Genomic DNA, 25,199 nt, shown 5'->3' with positions numbered 1-25,199 from the left:
TGAAGTGAATGAATGAGCCTCGTTTGATCCCAGCAACCATTCACAGATTGTTGGCCAACTAATAACTGTCTATCCATCATCCAATTAGCTAAAAGAGGTGGGGCCCAGGACTGAAACATGGCTGCACATGGGCTGGGTCTGTAGCAGAGGGCAAAGGTGTTCTTGGCACCCTTTACTGATCAAATGAGTAAATGGGACAAGTTCAAGAGTTCAACCAGTCTCTGTAGGCTCTTGGCGATGCACAGTAAGACTCTGAAAGAAGAGCTGAGTATGCTTTGCCTTTTTTCATACTGTCTCTGTTTCTCTTCCAGAAAGCATTATAAAAAGTGCTAGAGACACACTGTTTATTTGGCTAGCAGCATTTGGTTGAAAATTGAAGTGATTTTTAAAACTACAGAAACATAGTCATCTGGGCACTAGTGATGAGCCTGAGCTAGAAAGTAATTCACATTACATTTTCATTTAGTCTTGCACACCATAAGGCATTTACATTCATTTTCTTCTGTGGCACCGTTTGCTCCAACGTGGGACATTTATGCTTTACTTTTTATCTGCATAAAGGAAACAATAAACTTTATCATTCTTTAGAGAACATTCATTCTGCAGAGGGACTGAATCCCATCTCTAAAGACCATGATAATCAGGGTGGGTAGTAATTTCAGGTTTGGAAATGGCAACCTTCATGTCAGTCTAAGATGATGGCTTAAACTGACAAAAGAATCATATTTAATGGTTCACTAACCACAGCATTTACTCTCTCTTAACAATTACTGTGGTAACTTGCAAAAAGACAAGGGGAAACCAGTCCCTTCTGATTTGGGCAAGCAATAAACTCAATACAGAGATAAATATGAATAAGTTCTTGAAAATTAACCCTGAAGACAAACATCTTTTTTAAAAATTTATTTATTTATTTATTTATTATTTTTATTTTTTAATATGAAATTTATTGTCAAATTGGTTTCCATATAACACCCAGTGCTCATCCGACAGGTGCCCCCCTCAATGCCCATCACCAACCCCCTCCTCTCCCACTCCCCATCAGCCCTCAGTTTATTCTCAGTTTTTAAGAGAAGACAAATATCTTTATGATATTTTTGTATCTGTGAAGTAAGAGGAGTTAGAAACCACTATTGGGCAGACTCTTTTCAATGCCAACATTTTATGAGAGTTTGTTGAGACGAGCACCATGATGTAAATTAATTTGATATACGAATTCTTAGCAAGTTCTATCACACTGTGTAAATATCAGTTTGTTAATTTAGGCAATTTGCTACAGACCTCCTTTTCATTAGTAAAGATTAATAGAGCCTTAATTCTAATTATCTGCACTGTGACTCTGTGTGATGGTAATATTAGGTAAGGATTTCAGGGAAATTACTGCGAGCTTTTGTATAGTTGAGGACTTGCTATGGATCTTGAATGAGGCATGTAAACTCTCTGTGTCTCCATTTCATCAATGTTGAGTATTTTTTTTTTTTTTTTTGAAGACTAAGCTCCATGAAAAGAGAATCTCTTTTCATTTTTAAATTTCCTTCATGGTCAGGCCCGATGCCTGGCACCATAATGAATGTTTGTTGTATCAATTAATAAGTCTCTGGGAGTGCACTAAGAATGCCGATTTAATAAAACACCTGGGGTGGGGGCAAGTGATGAGGTACTTATGCCAGGAATCAGGTACAAAGAAAGACGGACACAGGGTTCTCCAAAATTTTTTTGCCAGGAATACAAATGTCTTATAATTACATACTAAAGTGTTTATCTTCTCCCATGATTAAATAAGTGCATTTATAGTATTCTATATTGGGAAAAATGTGAAGAACCAGGCACCTTCATATCCTCTTAGTGGGCATATAAATTCTTTTCTGAAGAGAGATTTGACAAATCTATAAAAATTTAAGGTTTGCTATACCGTTGCCCCAGGAACTTACCTTACACATGAAGCTATAAAACTGTGTTAATTGTAGCACTATTCATAATTGTGAAAAACTGAAATGGCCTAAATGTCCATTGGCAAGTGATTAGCTTAATAAATTATAGTATAGTTGTGCAATAAACTGTGGTATAGTGATGAGGCCAAAGAATGTGGTAGATCCCTAATGGCTGACATGGAAAGATAAAAACAATTTAAAAAAAATAAGAATTAATTTGCAAAATAATATTTACACTACAATCAGTCTGTATAAAAAATGAGTCCACGCAGGGGTGTCTGGGTGGCTTAGTCATTTAAGCCTCTGACTTTTTTTTTTTTAATGTTTTTATTTATTTTTGAAGGAGAGAGACAGGAGCAGAGAGAGAGGGAGACACAGAATCGGAAGCAGGCTCCAGGTTCTGAGCTGTCAGCACAGAGCCCGATGTGGGGCTCGAACTCACAAACCATGAGGTCATGACCTGAGCCAAAGTCGGATGCTTAACCGACTGAGCCACCCAGGCGCCCCATAAGCCTCCAACTCTTGATGTCGGCTCAGGTCTTGATCTTGTGGTGGCAAGACAGAGCCCGAAGTCGGGCTCTGTGCTGAGTGTGGGGCCTGCATAAGATTCTCTCTCTTCCTCTCTCTCTGCCCCTCCCTCTTTCACATGCACATGCTCTCTCTCTCAAAATAAATACATATTAAAAAAAATAAGTACATGCAAAGAAAAAGTTTGAAATATCCATCAGAACTCTTGATAGCGATTGTCTCTGAGAAGTTACATTTAAAGGAGATTCTGATATTCTACTTCATTCACTTCTGTACAGTGACAGAAAATAAAATGTGTTCCTTTTTCTAGTGAAGTAAAAGATAATTTTAAAATGTGGTTATAAATAGGAAACAGTGTAACTGTTTTAGATGAGGGGATGTAAGACAGAGGAAGAAGGGATGGAAAACGCAGCCGCTGGTAGGTATGCTAAAACAAAACATGAATGTAGAGGTTGTTGAGCATAATTCTCAGCTAATTTCTAAAGATGCCAAGAGCTAATCAATTGCATCTCAGAGGTCCCAACTCTGCAAGTGGTTCTCTGCACTTTCCACTTATTTCTGATGTCTCAGTGCTAGCCTTAAGGAGCATTACAACTATAAATCCTTCATTGTAATCAAAGATGTTCAAGCTTCCTGATTAGTGTGTGGGAACTCTCAGCTCAATGATTCCTGCTGCTTTCCAAATCTACCTTTTTGCCAGGGAAATGAGGATCTGCCATAGCAGTACATCCTTTGGAATAACTTTATTCTTAGAAAACTATGTCATTTATTTGACTCCTTAACACCTACCCTCCAAGTGGCAGCTGCTACTATGGAACGGAATCTTTCAAAATAAAAAGTGAAAAGTTCTACAAACTGCATTGGCAACAGCTCATTTATTTCAGATTCCAGTCAGCTGCAAAAAGGGAAAGGGGTGATCATTACAGCTCCAGCCTGGAACTGTGTTTCCTTCACAGTTTATTCCTGGACTTGGGAAGTTAACTGGAAAGCGAATGCCAGTAATTCTGAGTCCCAAGGAATACAATCTCTCTGAGAACCATTCCCTAAATCCTTCTTGCCTGCCCAGCTTGCCTGTCCGTGGGGAAGAGGCTATAGATGTGGGAGGGAAGGAAGGAGTCACTGTGATCGTGGGGGTTTGCCAACCTAAGGACATCACTGTGGTTGCTTACAGGACAGTGGTGAAGACTCCTTGAGGTACATCAAGCTTAGATATTCAAATTCTAGCCTTGCCACTGATCAGCTGTGTGACCTCGGGCAGGTCATTCAACCTCAATGAGCCTGTTTGTACACCTGTCACATGAAGTTTAGAGTTGCTGTCTCATAGGGATGTTATCTCTCAGGGATGCTAGAGTATAACATATGTGATATGCTTTGCACAGTTCTTCTATGGTAAAATCACCTTTTATTTGACCATAACGATGCTGATGCTGATGATGCCTATGACTATAGGCACATCATCATCCCTGTTAGAAGAGGGTTTGGGGTGGCCGTAAGCAACTTTGTTGAAACAGTCATGGGCATCAAAAGATTTAGACAGGTTTTCAGGTTTCACATTTACTAGCTATGTGATCTTGAAAAACTTTAAGTCTCTGTAAAAAGGGGAATAAAAATACTCTGGCTCAGCCCTTGTTACTGTGTTGTCGGACAATCAAGAGGATAATGACCATACCGATGATTATGCATGCACGCACGCACACACACAGAAGATGAAAGAATTGGGTGCCTGGGTGGCTTAGTCGGTTGGCCACCCGACTTCGGCTCAGGTCACGATCTCACAATGTGTGAGTTCGAGCCCTGCGTAAGGGCTCTGTGCTGACAGCTTGGAGTCTGACACCTGCTTCAGATTCTGTGTCTCCCTCTCTCTCTCTGCACCTTCCGCACTCACACTCTGTCCTCTTGTCTCAAATATAAATAAATATTTAAAAAAATTTAAAAAAAAGATGGAAGAATTAACATATCCATCCTACGTTCTGATTTCTACCTTCATTTCCACTTGGTGTAGTGGGGAAAGGCAACCAGCACCTGAGTCATTTTTTTGCCAGGGGGTAGGGTCTGGGGCAACATGCTCAAAGGCACATAATTGGGTGGTAGTGAAATTGCTACAGTTCACCCATTACTACCCAATTTATATTGCCACATTTGCTTTTTTGTCATTTATTGTTCTTTATTCTATGAGTAACATATGCCACAACAGAAAATTTGGAAGTAACAGAAAATAGAAATATCCATTTGCTTATTTACGCTAACTTTCCTTTTCTATTTCATCATACTAAGTACAATAAATAAGGCAAGTGTCTGCTTAAACCAAAGTGTAACCTCAAATATTTTTAGGAAAAAAATCTATCAATGTTAAAACACAAAATATTAGGCAGCTGCAAACTGAAGCTCTACCTATCTCTCCCTAGGTCACCAATTCTCCAACTTCTGTGTGTCTAAAAATCACATGGGGACTTAGTAAATGTCAATCCTGGGCTCACCTGGCAGGAATGCTGAGTAGGTAGGTCTGTGGTGGGATCTCAGAATCTCCATTTTCACCAACCTACCTCTCTTTCTTTCTTTCTTTTTCTTTCTCTCTTTCTTCCTTCCTTCCTCCCTCCCTCTTTTTCTTTCTTTCTTTCTTTTTCTTTCTTTCTCTCTCTCTCTTTCTTTCTTTCTTTCTTTTCCTTCCTTCCTTCCTTCCTTCCTTCCTTCCTTCCTTCCCCCTTCCTTCCTCCCTCCGTCCCTCTCTTCCTCTCTTTCTTTTTCTCTCCCTTCTTTCCTCCCTCCCTCTCTTTCTCTTTCTCCCTTCCTTCCTCCCTCCCTCTCTTTTCTTTCTTTCTTTCTTTCTTTCTTTCTTTCTTTCCATTTCTTTCTTTCTTTCTTTCTTTCCATTTCTTTCTTTCTTTCTTTCTTTCTTTCTTTCTTTTTCTCTCTTTCCTTTCTTTCCTTCTTCCAAACTTTCTACATGATACAGACACAGGTAAGGGGTCCCTGAATCTACATCAAGAGACATCCTAATGTCCTGAGTCATGTCCAGGCCTCTGCTTTCCCACAGCTGGACCCTGGAAGGGGAATCAGGAATGGAACTCCCAGCCTTACAGTTGTTACTTCTTCACACCCTTGGCCCTGAGGCTTTTACTTTCCTGTTCCGACTGTAGAACATCCTGCAAGCAGGCAGCTGGAGCAAGTGGCTCCTTTTTGTTTGACCTTGTGGCCCCCAGACAATTCAATTCATCTCCTGGCTTACAAAATGCCATTCTTTCAAGGATGGATGGGGCTGGGAAAGGAGAGGGAACACTGGTCACCACCACTCAACTGACACCAGCTTGACCTGGTAAAGTATATTATGTGACTTCTGGCCACCAGCTTGATAGCTCCAGGGGATGCAAAGAATGTTCTCACATTTCTCTGTTTCCAGGAAAGAAGAAAGCAGAGACAGAGGTTGATGGGGCCATGGAACAGGCAGAACATTTTCAAAGGACAGGACACACATACAGATATGAGTGGGATGTTTCCTTCTGACATTCTTAGCTATTACTATAGCCAAATTCCTTTGTTCTTTTCTAAGCACCTCAGTCTCAGTCTCTGTGTCTCTACTTCTAGGAAGGAAAACAGATAAAAGAAAGAACCAGAACTTATTTTTGTAACTTTGAAAAAAGCCATGTTAACATCCTTCTGGGGCATAGGGCTTCTCCCAGGTAATGAGGTTCTGCCCACCACACTCCCCCATGCCTGCTCTGTAAAATTACACACAGTGAGGCCAAGAACTACATAAAAGACTCATTCAGCATACACTCATTTCATCTCCGCTGCTTGTCAACTCCCTCTGGGAGCTCAACAGAAACAACAGCCTTGATTACATAACCTACAATCATTCTTAATACGTGCCCCAGTCCTGGTCTTTAAAAGTCTGTTCAGATTTTACCTAAATAGGACAAATATCAGAGCAAGCCCTATGAGGTTGAAAGAAAGAGAGCTGTATAAGTAATTTTGTTGAATCTTCACCTTTCCTTCTGCTCCCTCTGAAGTAGCAGTGGCAGGGGCATCATCAGGGTTCCTGGCCAAGTCCGAGTACGACTGTTCCCCTAAAAAATGCAGTCAATATATTTCTACTTTCGTAGAATTAGGGGTCTAATTCTCTGTTTAAAAAAGGCTTTAATTCAGTTTTCTCATTTTCGTAGATGAGGAAACAGTTTCAAAGAGGAACTCTGGGCTAGTCATTGCCTGTTCTCAGTTCTCTGCCCTGCTCCTTCCCAGGGGCTTGATTTGCTTATCAACTGGCTTCCAGTTAGGTGCAGCCAATGGCAGGCTCTCGTTCAGAACCTGGAGCAAGGCAGAAAAGGAGAAACCAAGGAGTCTCTCCCCCTCTTGCTCTTGCTGCTTTGGAATTACTAAAAAATATAAAATCTGTTCTCAGCTCACATACCATGTGAAAACAGGCAGTGCACTGGCTGAATTTGACTCGAGAGCCTTACCTTGCCATCCCCTGCTCTAGCCTTAGAGGTGGTGGTGGCATCCCACAGTTGCTAACCTCTGGATTGCTTCTTGGTCCTCGTCTACCTAGTTCCCTACCTTAACTTTTAAAAATTGAGCCACTGGGGATGAGCTCTCTTCTCCTGACTGGATCTTGACTGATATAGGCCATGACTCGTTTACAATGGTATTTCATGAAGTAGAACTGCTGTCCACTTCATACATCTCCTATGGCTCTCATAAATGTGGGTGTAAACATGTCTCAATGGGATTGTGGAAGGTTCCACTTAAGGCAGCCAGCTGCCTATGTGTGTGTTGTTGGAAGTTCTGGTTGACTTTCTCATGCAGTGTTGGAAAACTCATGGCCCCAAAAGGTGCCCCTAAACCAATGTCAGGACAAGAAACTTAAAAGACTGAAGTTGGCCCCCATACTGACCAAATGCTATCCAACATTACTGGCAAAAGCGATGGAGAAAGCAGGGAAAAAACGAGACACAGGGCTGGGTTCTGGATGCATATTCCCATAGGAAGCGAGGCATGGATGGCCATGCAAATATGAGATGCTACATACACATAGCACCCTCTCCACTGCCTCTGCCCCTGTCCATGCCTCCACCACCTGGATGACTGCAGCTGTCTCCGAACTGGCCTCCCTGGTTTCACCATTGCCCCTTGCCCCCTTAAGACTATCTATTTTCATAGCCACAAGCAAGATCTTTTAAAAAACAAAGCTGCATGGCTCTATTGCTCAAAACCTACACTTACATCTCACTCTGTATAAAATCCAAATTCTTCATATGATCCCACAAGACCTCATGTGATCCGGCTTCTGTCCGCTTCTTCAAGTTCATCTCCTGCCTCCCTCCCTCCTCCTTATCCCAACCCAGCAAGGCTGGTCTTCTGGTTGATTTTCAGTCTCTTCATGCTGGGACATCAGGCCTCTACACTTGCTCTTCCCCTTACCAGGAATATACCCCTCAGGTCTTTGAGGCAAGCTCTCTCGTGATCTCTCCCTCTCTCAATTCTTGCAGGTCTGCACTCCAATGTCACTTCTCAGGGAGGTTTTCCCCAACCTGTTAATCTAACACAGCATGGCTCCTCCTTCTATCCCCTTTATCTTCTGAATTTCCTGTCAGCCCTGCCCATGCTGTTCCCTTTGCTTAGAACATTATTTCCTCTTCTCTTTTTACTGGCTGAAATGCCATCTCCTCAGGGAGGCCCTTCTGGATCATTCTATATATAGGTGTCTGTAACTCTCTCCATCCCACCAACACTTATTTTACTTCTCCATACAATGTTCATGTTCTTCCTGCAAATTAACACTACTCTTTCTGTGTGTGTATTCTTTGTCTACATCTTTAATGTCTTCCTCCCATCCCTATGTAATTGTAAATTTTATGGGGGAGGCGGCTATGTCCACTTCACTAATACATGCCATGTGCCCACATAGTTCACAGCCTTGCACACTTTAGGTGCTTAATAAGTATTTATTGAGAGAATGACTAAATGATACAACATGGGGTCATTCACAGGTGTAGGAAAGATAATTAAAGAATTTTATTATTAGAAGCCATGGGTCACCCATCCACATCTCTGTGGGTTTCTATAGGTGATGGTCTTCTAATATAGTCATCTGAGATCTCTGCTTGAAGGCTCAGTTGGGCTGCCAGGGCATGCTTGGTCCACAAGAAGTGCCAGGGAATTAACAGAAGTTGCAGTAGTAGTTTTGACCAATGGCCAACAGGAGTTGGTAGATAATTACCCCAACCTCCTCACTTGCCTGACAGAATTACTGTGAAGGATGTTAGCTGTGTTTTCCTGGAAGTCTCAGTTGCCTCAATTGCCCATGATGGTACCTTACCCATAAATCTACTCATTATTGTTTTTCTTCCCCTTCTCCATGCTTCACTGGTGCTTCCAGGGATCACCTGCCAAGACAACTACAGATCTTTGTCTCAGCATGCTTCTGGGAGAACCCAAACTAAGGCATCCTTCTAAGTCCTCATCACCACTCACCTGTGGGGAAGTGTTGCAACACAAGTGCTCCAATCTACACAGGCTGGGAGGTGAATTGTGGGCTGAGGGTGGAGTAATTTGTCATTCGCTAATTTTTCCATTTGGCCTATTCCATGCCAGCAGCCACTGCACCATTTTATGTGCTCTCTGCAGACAGTCCCTACAAATGACAGCTCTTGTGTTGTTGCAGAAATCTCCAAATATGGCTGTCCTTGTCCTTGGTCTACAGTTATACTCTGGTGCCAGGTCCTTGTACTACATTCTATTAATAAAACTATGAATCATATCCACAACAAGGACACTATAATTCAGTGAGCTCTTCATGTGTGCCAGACTCTGTGTTGCACAAGTAGCTTGTATGACTTAACTGAATGGTCACAACCATTCTAAGAGGAAAGTACTATTTCCTTCTTTTTTTAAAAAAATTTTTTTTTAAGTTTATTTATTTTGAGAAAGAGAGAGAGAGAGCACAAGTGGGGGAGGGTCAGAGAGAAGTACAGACAGAACCCCAAGCAGGCTCTTCAACCTCAGTGCAGAGCCTGATGTGGGACTCAAACTCACGAACTGTGAGACCATGACCTGAGCTGAGATCAAGAGGTGGACGCTTAACCGACTGCACCACCCAGGTGCCCCAGTACTATTTCCTTCTTACAATAAGGAAACCTAAGCCCAGAGGAGTTATAACTTGCCCATTTGCTGGGTGGCACAGCTTAGATTCGAAGCCAGATGTTTGGCTAGAGATACACTATTAACCCTTCGGCTACACCACCCTCGAATCTCCCCAGCTCTCTCTGCCCCATAGAACTACCAGGTCTCATCACACACAAAATTTATTTTAATGCACAACATTATGATGAAATACTGTAGTTATAAAGTTTTTCTGAAATGTTAGCCAAAAAGAGTGAAACCCTTTGATAATGAGAAACAATAAACAAATGCTTAAATGTAATTGCAAATGCAGCATTTCCTGAACACAAGGAATAAAACATTACAGCCCTTAACATTTTTATTTTCCCCAAATTGGCCCTTCTGGTAAAAAGAACAGTTTATCACCACTGCTCTAGGGTATGGATTTTAGAAAATGCTTTTCCCCCAACAGAGCTAGTTTTACTAGGTAATGGCCCAAACTCCACAGATATCCTGGCATCAACCTCCACCTGTCCCCATGTTCCAAACAGGAATAGCAGAATCAGAGCAAGTGGCTACATTTATAAATGGGGAACAGGGCTTATGCAGCCAGTGCCCAGCTGAGCACCCCAGCTCGCCTTTCCCTCAATACAAAGACCCCTCTTCAAATTCCCTTTCAAGAATCATGAGGATCAGACTCAGAATCTCATTCTCCCATCCCATTCAGGCCACACAACTTTGGAAGGGCTGTGCTAGTGTCACTGAGCACTGTCCCTTCTGTCACTTTGGGAGGGCTTCATTTTCCCATTAGTTTAATGAGAAAAAAAAAATACAGATCTGATGATACCTTCAAGGACAACCCACATAGGATTAAAGACAAGAGTAAAAACAAGTTAATAAACTTATTTGTTGGGAGATTTTTGATAACTGATTCAATTTCTTCGCTGGTTATGGGTCTGTTCAAGCTTTCTATTTCCTCCTGATTGAGTTTTGGAACAGTGTGGGTGTTTAGGAATTTGTCCATTTCTTCCAGGTTGTCCAATTTGCTGGCATATAATTTTTCATAGTATTCCCTGATAATTGTTTGTATCTCTGAGGGATTGGTTGTAATCATTCCATTTTCATTCATGATTTTATCTATTTGGGTCATCTCCCTTTTCTTTTTGAGAAGCCTGGCTAGAGGTTTGTCAATTTTGTTTATTTTTTCAAAAAACCAACTCTTGGTTTCGTTGATCTGCTCTACAGTTTTTTTAGATTCTATATTGTTTATTTCTGCTCTGATCTTTATTATTTCTCTTCTTCTGCTGGGTTTAGGCTGCCTTTGTTGTTCTGCTTCTATTTCCTTTAGGTGTGCTGTTAGATTTTGTATTTGGGATTTTTCTTGTTTCTTGAGATAGGCCTGGATTGCGATGTATTTTCCTCTCAGGACTGCCTTCGCTGCATCCCAAAGCGTTTGGATTGTTGTATTTTCATTTTCGTTTGTTTCCATATATTTTTTAATTTCTTCTCTAATTGCCTGGTTGACCCACTCATTCTGTAGTAGGGTGTTTTTTAACCTCCATGCTTTTGGAGGTTTTCCAGACTTTTTCCTGTGGTTGATTTCAAGCTTCATAGCATTGTGGTCTGAAAGTATGCATGGTGTAATTTCAATTCTTGTATACTTATGAAGGACTGTTTTGTGACCCAGTATATGATCTATTTTGGAGAATGTTCCATGTGCACTCGAGAAGAAAGTATATTCTGTTGCTTTGGGATGCAGAGTTCTAAATATATCTGTCAAGTCCATCTGATCCAATGTGTCATTCAGGGCCCTTGTTTCTTTATTGACCGTGTGTCTAGATGATCTATCCATTTCTGTAAGTGGGGTGTTAAAGTCCCCTGCAATTACCACATTCTTATCAATAAGGTTGCTTATGTTTATGAGTAATTGTTTTATATATTTGGGGGCTCCGGTATTTGGTGCATAGACATTTATAATTATTAGCTCTTCCTGGTGGATAGACCCTGTAATTATTATATAATGCCCTTCTTCATCTCTTGTTACAGCCTTTAATTTAAAGTCTAGTTTGTCTGATATAAGTATGGCTACTCCAGCTTTCTTTTGGCTTCCAGTAGCATGATAAATAGTTCTCCATCCCCTCACTCTCAATCTAAAGGTGTCCTCAGATCTAAAATGAGTCTCTTGTAGACAGCAAATAGATGGGTCTTGTTTTTTTATCCATTCTGATACCCTATGTCTTTTGGTTGGCGCATTTAATCCATTTACATTCAGTGTTATTATAGAAAGATACAGGTTTAGAGTCATTGTGATGTCTGTATGATTTATGCTTGTAGTGATGTCTCAGGTACTTTGTCTCACAGGATCCCCCTTTGGATCTCTTGTAGGGATGGTTTAGTGGTGACAAATTCCTTCAGTTTTTGTTTGTTTGGGAAGACCTTTATCTCTCCTTCTATTCTAAATGACAGAAGAGTCCAGGACCAGATGGCTTCCCAGGGGAGTTCTACCAGACGTTTAAAGCAGAGATAATAACTATCCTTCTCAAGCTATTCCAAGAAATAGAAAGGGAAGGAAAACTTCCAGACTCATTCTATGAAGCCAGTATTACTTTGATTCCTAAACCAGACGGAGACCCAGTAAAAAAAGAGAACTACAGGCCAATATCCCTGATGAATATGGATGCAAAAATTCTCAATAAGATACTAGCAAATCGAATTCAACAGCATATAAAAAGAATTATTCACCATGATCAAGTGGGATTCATTCTTGGGATGCAGGGCTGGTTCAACATTCGCAAATCAATCAACGTGATACATCACATTAATAAAAGAAAAGATAAGAACCATGATCCTGTCAATTGATGCAGAAAAGGCCTTTGACAAAATCCAGCACCCTTTCTTAATAAAAACCCTTGAGAAAGTTGGGATAGAAGGAACATACGTAAACATCATAAAAGCCATTTATGAAAAGCCCACAGCTAACATCATCCTCAATGGGGAAAAACTGAGAGCATTTTCCCTGAGATCAGGAACACGACAGGGATGCCCACTCTCACCGCTGTTGTTTAACATAGTGTTGGAAGTTCTAGCATCAGCAATCAGACAACAAAAGGAAATCAAAGGCATCAAAATTGGCAAAGATGAAGTCAAGCTTTCGCTTTTTGCAGATGACATGATATTATACATGGAAAATCCGATAGACTCCACCAAAAGTCTGCTAGAACTGATACATGAATTCAGCAAAGTTGCAGGATACAAAATCAATGTACAGAAATCAGTTGCATTCTTATACACTAACAATGAAGCAACAGAAAGACAAATAAAGGAACTGATCCCATTCACAATTGCACCAAGAAGCATAAAATACCTAGGAATAAATCTAACCAAAGATGTAAAAGATCTGTATGCTGAAAACTATAGAAAGCTTATGAAGGAAATTGAAGAAGATATAAAGAAATGGAAAGACATTCCCTGCTCATGGATTGGAAGAATAAATATTGTCAAAATGTCAATACTACCCAAAGCTATCTACACATTCAATGCAATCCCAATCAAAATTGCACCAGCATTCTTCTCGAAACTAGAACAAGCAATCCTAAAATTCATATGGAACCACAAAAGGCCCCGAATAGCCAAAGTAATTTTGAAGAAGAAGACCAAAGCAGGAGGCATCACAATCCCAGACTTTAGCCTCTACTACAAAGCTGTAATCATCAAGACAGCATGGTATTGGCACAAAAACAGACACATAGACCAATGGAATAGAGTAGAAACCCCAGAACTAGACCCACAAACGTATGGCCAACTCATCTTTGACAAAGCAGGAAAGAACATCCAATGGAAAAAAGACAGTCTCTTTAACAAATGGTGCTGGGAGAACTGGACAGCAATATGCAGAAGGTTGAAACTAGACCACTTTCTCACACCATTCACAAAAATAAACTCAAAATGGATAAAGGACCTGAATGTGAGACAGGAAACCATCAAAACCCTAGAGGAGAAAGCAGGAAAAGACCTCTCTGACCTCAGCCGTAGCAATCTCTTACTCGACACATCCCCAAAGGCAAGGGAATTAAAAGCAAAAATGAACTACTGGGCCTTATGAAGATAAAAAGCTTTTGCACAGCAAAGGAAACAACCAACAAAACTAAAAGGCAACCAATGGAATGGGAAAAGATATTTGCAAATGACATATCGGACAAAGGGCTAGTATCCAAAATCTATAAAGAGCTCACCAAACTCCACACCCGAAAAACAAATAACCCAGTGAAGAAATGGGCAGAAAACATGAATAGACACTTCTCTAAAGACATCCGGATGGCCAGCAGGCACATGAAAAGCTGCTCAGCGCCGCTTCTCATCAGGGAAATACAAATCAAAACCACACTCAGATATCACCTCACACCAGTCAGAGTGGCCAAAATGAGCAAATCAGGAGACTATAGATGCTGGCGAGGATGTGGAGAAACGGGAACCCTCTTGCACTGTTGGTGGGAATGCAAATTGGTGCAGCCACTCTGGAAAGCAGTGTGGAGGTTCCTCAGAAAATTAAAAATAGACCTACCCTATGACCCAGCAATAGCACTGCTAGGAATTTACCCAAGGGATACAGGAGTACTGATGCATAGGGGCACTTGTACCCCAATGTTTATAGCAGCACTCTCAACAATAGCCAAATTATGGAAAGAGCCTAAATGTCCATCAACTGATGAATGGATAAAGAAATTGTGGTTTATATACACAATGGAGTACTACATGGCAATGAGAAAGAACGAAATATGGCCCTTTGTAGCAACGTGGATGGAACTGGAGAGTGTGATGCTAGGTGAAATAAGCCATACAGAGAAAGACAGATACCATATGTTTTCACTCTTACGTGGATCCTGAGAAACTTAACAGAAACCCATGGGGGAGGGGAAGGAAAAAAAAAAAGAGGTTAGAGTGGGAGAGAGCCAAAGCATAAGAGACTCTTAAAAACTGAGAACAAACTGAGGGTTGATGGGGGGTGGGAGGGAGGGGAGGGTGGGTGATGGGTATTGAGGAGGGCACATTTTGGGATGAGCACTGGGTGTTGTATGGAAACCAATTTGACAATAAATTTCATATATTGAAAAAAATAAATAAAAAATAAATAAATAAAAAGAAAAACAAGTTAATAAATATGAAACAGTTAAATATGTACATACTTTTTAATGTCTGCATATGGGAGAGAGAGGGTTAGGGAAGCTACCATTCTGGGTAAAATATAATAAAGGGGTTGTTTTGTTGTCTTGGGGGTAATGTTGCTAATTAACTAGAATAACGATCTTTTTTAGCTATTTTTAATTCCTTTCTTGAAAGTAAAAATAATATACTAAAAGAGAAATTACTGAATTCCAGGCCTTATTTTAAGCATTTCCCACTTTATACAAACTACTTACTGTGAAATGGGTAACACTGTCTTTGTTTTACAGATAACAAACAAAGATGCTAAGCAATTTTCTCAACAAAACATAGCCAGTAAGTATCAGAGTCAGGATTTGAACCTAGGCGGTCCATCTTTATAGCTCAAGCTACACTATGTTGTTTCAGTAGATTAACAGTATTAAAATTCATAAAATCATATTGTAGAAGAAGAATCACACGGCAAAGTGTGGCAAGTATAAAAACAATATCTGATTCATTCATAATCTCACCACCAAGAAACAAATTAATATTTTGATGCAATGATCATGACATAATCTCCATAAATATGATTTAGTTTTTGTTATTTGGGTATCCCATGAGAAAAGATGTGCGGTTAATCACCACATGTAGAGAACATATTTGGGGAGGACTGACAAAGTATAGACTATGTCTCATACAAAATTTATTTTGGAGGTGTTATGGATCATTTCCAAAATCTAAGCTATCATTTATTTTTCAGTAACTGAGGTTAAAGTCCATGCTAGTATGACTTCCAATTGGAAGAGACCTACCATGTATGCTAAGATACCATGAACAGAGAAAAACAACTGTGGCTTCATATATGAAATCTGAACTACAAACCATAAGGGAAGATGTTCTGAACTAAAGGTACTGATTTGTAACCAAGCTGGTTTTCACACGATCAACATTATACAAGATGAATTTAGAGTGACAGGAAATAGGGATCTATCTTTATCCATCCATCCATCCATCTATCCATCCAAGTTCCTTAATGTTCACAATTCAGCAATACTAGTGTCTTAGGCTGGATTGCCCCAAAGCAGACCTGAGATCAAGATATGAGTGCAAGTTGTTTCTGGAGGCTTCATCCCTGGAAACGCCAATAAGGCAGTGGCGAATTGGGACAGGAAAGGGGAAGAAGGTAATAAAAGGTGTGTTGCTGACCAGGTTTCCATGATGGGCAGAGCTATCCTGCTGGGTGCCTCTGAGAAATGGTATGGAACATGCCTTAGAGTTGTATCCCTTTAGAGGTGAGGTAATGGGGATATTTATCCTCCAACTCACATGTATTATTGGATGAAGGCTGCTCCAGGAGAGAGCAACTCCCCAGAATTTTTCGCCTGTCCTGCATACTGACCAAACAAGTTTCTGTGCCCCCAGAAAGACTTCTAACAGTCATAAAAGCTTTCAATGAAAGGTATAGGGATGAATGGCGAGGGACTGGGAGATATGGGCAGGGCAGTATCTGCCACAGCCAGCTAGTAAAAAAATAAAAGTAAATTAGAACCATTACATATGTATAGTTTTATATCCCGGTTAGTCACTTTATACAATGCTAGAGGATTTCACCTATGTTTAACATGTTACTTGAGAAAATCACTTTTTTTTTAATTTAATTTTTTAAAAAATTTACATCCAAATTAGTTAGCATATAGTGCAACAATGATTTCAGGAGTAGATTCCTTAATGCCCCTTACCCATTTAGCCCATCCCCCCTCCCACAACCCCTCCAGAACCCTCCGTTTGTTCTGCATATTTAAGAGTCTCTTATGTTTTGTCCCCCTCCCTGTTTTTATATTATTTTCACTTCCCTTCCCTTATGTTCATCTGTTTTCTCTCTTTAAGTCCTCATATGAGTGAAGTCATATGATATTTGTCTTTCTCTGACTAATTTCGCTTAGCATAATACCCTCCAGTTCCATCCACATAGTTGCAAATGGCAAGATTTCATTCTTTCTGATTGTTGAGTAATACTCCATTGTATATATATACCACATCTTATTTATCCATTTATCCATCGATGGACATTGGGCTCTTTCCATACTTTGGCTATTGTTGATAGTACTGCCATAAACATGGGGGTGCATATGTCCCTTTGAAACAGCACACCTGTACCCCCTGTACTAAATACCTAGTAGTGCAATTGCTGGGTCGTAGGGTAGTTCTATTTTGAATTTTTTGAGGAACCTCCATACTGTTTTTCAGAGTGGCTGCACCAGCTTGCATTCCTAGAGAAAATGACTTTTTTTTTTTAAATTTTTTTTTCAACGTTTATTTATTTTTGAGACAGAGAGAGACAGAGCATGAACAGGGGAGGGGCAGAGACAGAGGAAGACACAGAATCTGAAACAGGCTCCAGGCTCTGAGCTGTCAGCACAGAGCCTGACGCGGGGCTCGAACTCACTGGCCGTGAGATCACGACCTGAGCCGAAGTCGGACGCTTAACCGACCAAGCCACCCAGGCGCCCCCAGAGAAAATGACTTTTAATGTCTTTCGTTTTATGAATGTCCCACAATTTATTTAACTGATTCCCTATCTTTAGACATAAGTTATTTCTAATTTTGAAGAACTTAAAATAATTCAACAATAAATACCTTTGTATCTACTTCCTTCTCTATATCTCTGGTTATTTCTTTAGGGTAAATTAATCAAGGGTAATCGTGTTAACTACCTAAAGCAATGATCAGTTCCCTCCAATCTACAAGAAAACTTGAAATTGACAGCAAACTTAATATTTTAAATTTTGCTGCGGGATCTCAATACATGTAAGTGACATAATAATTGATTTGTCATTATAAATCTTTTATTCTTTATATTCAGTTGTTCTCAAATGATTCCTATACACTGGAAACCTTACTATTGTCTAGGCAAAGTAGGAAGTTTATCACCATGTCATCAAATGAACTAATTACTGAAAGTAATTATGAGAAGGTGACTAACCAACTTGCTCTCTTTCTCCACAAACATCATCTCATGCAGGCTTAACGTAAGATGGTTAGAATCCTTAGAATTTTGCACTTTCCTTGTCTGAGGAAAAACATCAAATTCTATTTCCCATTCTCCAACAGCCTTGTATGCTTTTCTTTTCTACTGAAAAGTCCTTAATCACCACCATTAGTTATATCCACTGGCCTTTTCATAGTTTTCACTCCTTTACTTTCTGAAGTACTCAGTGGTCCTACTTGTGCTGACTGGTAGCACGCATGACATTTTCTTACCTTCTGTGAAGCACACACTTTGTCCCACTTCCTCTGCACTTGGCTCTTTTGGATTTCCTCATTCATTTGTCTCCGTCTTCATTTAAAAAAAAATTTTTTTTACATTTATTTATTTTTGAGAGAGTGAGACAAAGAGAGAGTGGGGGAGGGGCAGAGAGAGAGGGAGACACAGGATTGGAAGCAGGCTCCAGGCTCTGAGCGGTCAGTACAGAGCCCGACGCGGGGCTCGAACCCACAGACCGTGAGATCATGACCTGAGCTGGAGTCGGAAGCTCAACTGACTGAGCCACCCAGGCGCCCCTCCTTCATTTGTTATAAGCGCGGGCATCCCCCACGCCTGAGCCCTGTGCTCCTGGTCCTACATCTCTCTTGGTGACCTCCCTTCTACCAGGACTTTCGTTTCACTGCATGAAGATGACTCTTTAGAATCCCAATCAGGCTTCATGTCTCTCTCCTTACATGGGGCTTTTAGCACAAGACTTCTTCTGGATAGAAAACACCTCAAAATGCATGTTCAAATTCAAATCTATATTCTCTGCTTCAAAATCATTTTCCTTATTATTCTCTTTTTATCATCGTTAACTCCTTCTCCCTAATTCAATTCCTTAAAAATTCAACGTGTTCTAAAATCTTGCCCAAAACTATCTTTCCATCTCTATCACTTTTCTCTGTCATATTTTTTGCTCTACTCACCAAGCTTCAAACAGTCTGAACATTGTTATCTTCAGTTTTTATTCACATTAGAAGATCATATGAAATCCAAAAATTTGCAATTGATTTTCTGTGTGATGCTGACCAAATTTCTCTCCATTCAGTCTTCTCAAGCAGAGTAATGGTAACTTACCTCACCGGGTTGGTGTAATGATTACAGGATATACATGAAGGTGGCCAGCAGTGTTTGGTGCATTATGGGCTTGAGATACGTATTTGCATATTTATTCATTCATCACTCAGACCCATCAGAACTCATCTTTGCCATGAAAACCTTTTCTCCCATAGCCCCCAAAGTCTCTCTTCTAACCTCCTTTATCTTTCATTTGACATGCATCAGGTATCCATGCAGAGTGTTGATTAGCATTCTTTGACTCCACTTTCTGCAAATATATTAAATTCCTTCTAATAAAAAACTCTACCTCACACTTCTGTGTATAAAGAAAGTACAAGAAATTTTAAATCCAGACCCCCCCTCCCAAATTAGCAAATAAATTGTTGTTGTTGTTGTTGTTTTACCAAACTAGCACATATAGTAGATGAGAAAATAGCTATTACTTGCTCATTTTAATCATGAATCAAAAGGAAGGTTGGATGATAGTAAAAGGATATACTGCTGAATGTAAATTCCTTCTGATGTGAATCAAAAATATGTACATGTGGTGGTATAAAGGAGTCACATACTTTGGCCTATTTAACAGAAGCAGCATGTGAATATTTTGTAAATTATCTAGCATTTTTTTTTTTGAGAGAGAGAGAGAGAGAGAGAGAGAGAGAGAGAATATCTCAAGCAGGCTCCATGCTGTCAGTGCAGAGCCCAATGCTGTGCTTGATCTCACAAACTGTGAGATCATGACCTGAGCCAAAACCAAGAGTCGGACGCTTAACTGACTGAGCCACCCAGGTGTCCCTATCTAGCATTTTCTAAATTGACTTCATCCCACATCTGATAATCTGATAAGTAAGTGAAGTAGCTTTTTTTGCTCTGTCATTTACAGACTTGGCCTTAGAGTTCATTGTCTTCCTTGTGTTTGCAATAAACTGAAGAGTTAGAAGCTGATGAATCTCTTCTTTTATTTCTAAGATTATGGTCAAATCATTGGCATTGGCTTGTAAAGTTTTAGGAGAAAATAACTCTTTTAATGATTTATATCATTAGCACCTTGCTAACCCAATTTCTTCTGAAACAAATGACGTCAAAATAATCTGTATAAATTCTAGATGTGTTCACTCACTATTGACATCTTCCCCGAGAAGATCATGGCGTAACATTTTATAGCATCTAAATATATGAATGAACTTGCAACTCTAGTAAAACAGGGTCTCTCTGGAATGGTATGTGTATCTCCTAGATGTACACAGATGGGACAAAAGTGCAAGACATTCTGTGGGATGGGTAGGCTAATCTCCATTCCTAACTGGTCAACACTAAATGTTGTACAGATGTGGTAAACGGAGTGGGAAAAGCTTTCTTGCTTTCTTCTAGAACAGTGGGTTTTTATAATGCCTGTAGGGGACTAGGGTTCTAAGGAGATACTAGAGATTCTGCAGCAGGGGATGGGCTGTGTGTGTGGCAGGGAGAAGGCTAAGGAGGACCAGCTGGATGGTTCAAGCCCCTTTCTTAACCTGCTTCAACTTTCTCAGGGACTCCTGTCCGTTTTATATACAGAGCTTTTGGGCAAGGTAGTGTTTGGAAGAAAAGTTTCTGCTACTGAAAAAATAATGGTTGGTCATCTTTGTTTCAAAAGCCAAGTAAAAACATCTCAAATAAGAGGGCCACTGTGCTCATAGGTGGCAATAAACATTTTTATCCAATTTCTTCAGTTGCCTTTTATTGGGCCAGGGTACTATGTCTTGGGAAGAAAATTAAGCCCAATACTGGAAACTGTTTGCTTCAAGTGTCTTTTCAAATTGTACACTTAGCCAAGGATTGCATGAAATTAAACATGACCCTGCTCTCCACCCTCCTAAGCCCAAACAACCAGGCTCTGTTTTCCTGTCTAAACAGGTCTCTTGATCACTCTCTTCCAGTTTGAGAGACAGAAGGACTTGTGTTTAACGTTTGGTGACGTAATGATGTTCAAATCTTAAGCGACGGACCTTGAAGTCATCTGTTCCTACCACTTTTTTTTTTTGGTTCGAAATCACCGTAGAAGGCAATGCAGACCGTACAATTTCACGACTAATGTTACTATGCGTGCTACCTCTCTTGTGCAGCCATTGACATTTCTTCTCTCCTCTGCTAGATCCCAGCCATTGGTAGTTCTTATCTCCTCTCCTAGAACCAGCCATTCTGATCTCCTATCCTAGATCCCACATACTGATCTGTGAGTGTGCAGTGGCTTAGCCTTTCTCCCTAATAAACCAAGGAGTTCCTCCAGAACTTAGAAGTGTCAAATACCCCCAACTCAGCCTTATTTCTACCCACACGTGTAGCTCTTTACACCAAATTACTAGGGGTTCTGTGCTTAGTATTTCTAAGCTTTGCACTCTCTTATTAGTGTGGAGAGTGTCTACTTGAGCACAGGTGTTTGCAACATTTATCAGTTCTACTTTTAAAAACCCTTTGGTATGTTGGTATAAATGCCACTTCCCATGATTCATTGTCTCTAAGCTGAGGCACTTTTGTTTTAGGCTAGGGAAAGTCCACTAAATCAATATAACAAGGATGTGTTCCATGATATACAGATCCTCTGAGATGCTCAGTGAGAAAAGGTGTCTGTGGTCAAATGTATTTGGGAAACATTCTATTTCTCTTGGTGATTCGAAATGGGCATTAGAAAAGCAGAGTGCTAAGAAGTATTTCGTAAATTTATTTGACCACATAATTTTTAAATGATTCCTCACCCTTTCTCTCCCTCCCTCCTTCTTTTCTTCATTAAACATTAAATATCTAGGGCTCCATGGGAAAGATTTTGGAAAACACTGTACTCTCTTATTTAAGAAGAGTTTTCAGGCATCAATTTATACTTTTCTCTGTACTTCCAGAGTGAGCACCATGTCTGGCACAAGGTGATTGCTCAATAAATGTGTGTTAAATAGAAATGAACAAGAGAGTGTTCCGAAACATTGTGCTGAAAGTTGTTTTAAAAAATAATACTGGTTATTTGGTGCCAAGTATTTGGGAGTATTACAGAAAGAAATTATTTTAAAATTGAATTCAGTTCATCCACTTGGGTATATGGATCAGAATCACAGGATATCCAATGTGGCAAAAGCCCTGGTAGGTGTCTAGTTATCTACCAGACACATACAAGGTACCTTTCAGACTGAATTTATAAAGAGATTGAAAGAATGATCTCAGGCAATTTAAGTATAGCAATAGAAATATGAGATCTGGGCTCAACCCAGGGAGGCTCAACCTTGACTGCCATGTACTGGCTGAGGAATGTGGGCAAATGTGTATGTGCCTCACTTTCCTCATTTGTAAACACTGATAGTAATTGTCCTCCCTTCAAAAGGACTGAATGAGATAACCAAGTAAGCAGCTAAGTATAGTGTCTGGCAGACGGAAGCAATATTAGATATTAATATTATTAAAGGCATTATCAACCAAGATTGCACAGTCAACATGAAATTAGAGGTGACACTAATCCTAGAGAGAATTCGGAAGAACTTAAGATAGGAAATAAGCATGGGGAGGAGGGAATTGTGTATCTGAGGTCTCTTACTGACAGCTCCGAATACTGGGCCAACAGTATCAATGTTTTGGAGAAGAGTCAGTAGGACTCACAAATCCTCCCCGAGTGGGGTGGCAGGTGGGCATTTACTTGTTCGGGTGTTCTGTGGGCTCAGACAGACTCCTCTCTGTTAACCCCTAAGTCTCTAGAAAACTGCTTATCTTTTGAGAAACCACAGAAAGAAGAATGTGCCTTCTCTGTGAGCACGAGCCGCCGTTCCCTACCTGAATGGGTAGGCAAATGCTATGTCAATGCTGAGGTTACTTTCCGTCTTGTTGGCACAGTCCACACTCAGCCGCAGGCCTCCGGAATAGCCACCGCATGTTGCAAACGCAAAGATCGCAAAAAGCTGTGGAGAACAAAGAAGCAAGAAAGAAGAGAGTCATTGGAATGATGCTAATCCAGTGAAATACATCAATCAGAGTTCAGTGTCTGAATTGGGAGAGGTTACGTTCTTCCGAAATGTGGCATTGTGTTTGGTTCAGGCTGGGAGATGGAAGCCAGGAGGAGGATGGGGACCTCGGAGGTGGTGTTTGAAAAACTAGTCCGGCAAACTGGTGTAACTTTGCTTGGAGAAAAACTGAACAGGAGGGGAAAATGCCCGTGTTTGACTGTGTAACGAGGCATCGTGCCTCAGAAAGTAGAGATGTAATCTCACATCAAAGGATCTGGAAAATTACACACTAAGGGATTAATGACAGATATCTCCAGGTGAGAAGAATTCGAGATGTCTCCTTGCTTTAATTTGCTTGCCTGTAACTTCTGCAATAAACATGTTTTATCTTTTTGGAGTAATATAGGTTGTTTTTTTTTTTTAAGCCATAGTAAGAATTTAATTTTTTTTAAATGTTTATTTATTTTTGAGAGGGAGAGAGAGACAGAGCATGAGCAGTGGAGGGGCAGAGAGAGAGAGAGAGAGAGAGAGAGAGAGACAGAATCAGAAGCAGGCTCCAGGCTCTGAGCTGTCAGCACAGAGTCCAACGCGGGGCTGAATTCACCAACTGCGAGATCATGACCTGAGCTGAAGTCAGTAGCTCAAATGACCGATCCACCCAGGAGCCCCAGAATTTAAGACCTAAAGGGCTGAGGGAGAGTAGGTGAGTATCTAATACGCACTATTTCAGAGCACAAGATCTCAGTATATGTCAACCTCAAACCCTCCCTGGTTGTTAAAACTCTGTGTTAGTTGCTCTATGTCAACTATTAAAAGGTTCAACTGGTTACCAATTAATGTCATAGTCCATCTTGGGGTAGAACATGGATCTGTGGAAATTAGGTACTAAAAATTAGGAGCAGGAAATCAGGGAAGTCTTCAAGAAAGAAGATATATATCTGGGAGGTTAAGGATGGCCTAAGATGAGAAGCAAATGCTCAACTTTGCTTAGTTTGGCTAAATTCAAAAGTATTTCCTGCTCATTTCCAAAGAAAGTCAATCAAGGGCACTTAACAATGCCTCATGTTGTAATACTCCCATTTATTTTATTTTCATTTTGGAATTCAGCTTCTTTAGGTGGTCTGGGGTCCCATTAGGAATGCTAGCCCACTTTACACAGAAAACAGAATTATTGTTAAGGGTTAAGTGCATGGGCTCTGGAATGAGACCTTGGAAAGGTTGCTTCATTTCCCCACGCTTTGGTTTCCTCATCAGTAAAACAGCATTGATAACAACTCCATTGGGTCATTCTGCTATTCATCATATAAAACAGAAAGTTGCGTGGACAAGAAGGCTGCTGGAACTGGCAATGTCACCAAGTCTATTCAGAAAGTGAAGAAGGCGAAGTGAGTATTATCCATAACACCTGCCATGTCAGTCTCACTCGGTGGTGAAAGAGTATCAGGGCTGTTGGTCTGAGTTGGCCGTTTAACTTTAATAGGAAAAGACTGGTTAATGATAAAACCTTCAAAGGTAAAGTAATATTTTGTGGGCCATTTTTGTTTCCGTGTGTGGCAGTTTTAAGTGATTAGTTTTTAAAACCAGTATTTTAAAAATGGAAACAACTTGACCAAAATTAACAGTAGATGTAGTAGGAGAAAACTATGTTTATATGTGTTAATCTGTGTAAAGCATTTAAAACAGACCCTGGCACAGGATAAGTACTCAATAGATGTTAATGAAAGCTATTACTGTAAATAGATGTGGATGAGCTCCTTAGTAAGATGTTCCAGGCCATAAAATAGGAAATTTAGACTTACTTCCTAGCTAAATCTACATGACCATCGGCCCCAGGGACCCAGCATCCAAGCGCTCCAGAAATGCTGATCTGTTTTGCTTTGTTTCTCTTCCTAATTTGCCTGTAGGATCTGAGGAGGCGTTGAGAAGCTACCGCAATCCCCATTGCAAGCTGGGGCTCGTACACACGGAACACCACAGCTGAAGGGAACATGAGTTTTATTCCTGTGGCATGCATCTGCTCACTTCTCAGGACCGAATGCTCTCTTTCTGTCAGCTCTTACTGTCGGTAGGAATAAGGAGGAAGTGATATTAAGTGCTCCGTGCTTAAATCTAAGTTGCATTATATAATCCTGGATGTCTCAGCCCTTTGTGCCATGTCAGAATATTGCCTTTGGTAAGACTTCTTCCAGAAGAAAGAGTGGAGTAACGGAGCCCGGAGCTCTGTGGTGTGGCTATGGAGATAGGTCTCTCCCTGTCCAAGCTTCCTCACCTGTAAGACATCCTGTGTATCTTCTTGAGTCACCGAGAGATTAAATGAGATGGAATATGTATTTATGTGCAGCCCCTTTCAATTCATGCAGAGATTTATGTGGAAGCTATATATATGCACTTCGATGGGGTAAGGGTCCCAAGTGTGTAATCAACACTAGTACACATAAAGGTCAGGAGGAATTGGCC

At 40.4% G+C, this 25,199-nt stretch overlaps 1 protein-coding gene across 1 annotated transcript in view; it reads right to left on the bottom strand.

Annotated features, from left to right (window-relative positions):
* SYNPR (synaptoporin) overlaps nucleotides 1-25,199 on the bottom strand; it is a 313,659-nt gene that overhangs the window by 99,940 nt on the left and 188,520 nt on the right. Inside the window, exon 3 of the mRNA XM_042927530.1 lies at nucleotides 22,573-22,697. Coding sequence (XP_042783464.1) covers nucleotides 22,573-22,697 — 125 coding nt within the window. The remainder of the gene's footprint in view (nucleotides 1-22,572; nucleotides 22,698-25,199) is intronic.

This window comes from Panthera leo, chromosome A2 (genome assembly GCF_018350215.1).
Source record: "Panthera leo isolate Ple1 chromosome A2, P.leo_Ple1_pat1.1, whole genome shotgun sequence".
In the NCBI taxonomy this organism is placed as follows: Eukaryota; Metazoa; Chordata; class Mammalia; order Carnivora; family Felidae; genus Panthera; species Panthera leo.
Note: the sequence above shows the minus strand (reverse complement) of the source record. Positions and strands in the feature narration are given on the sequence as shown.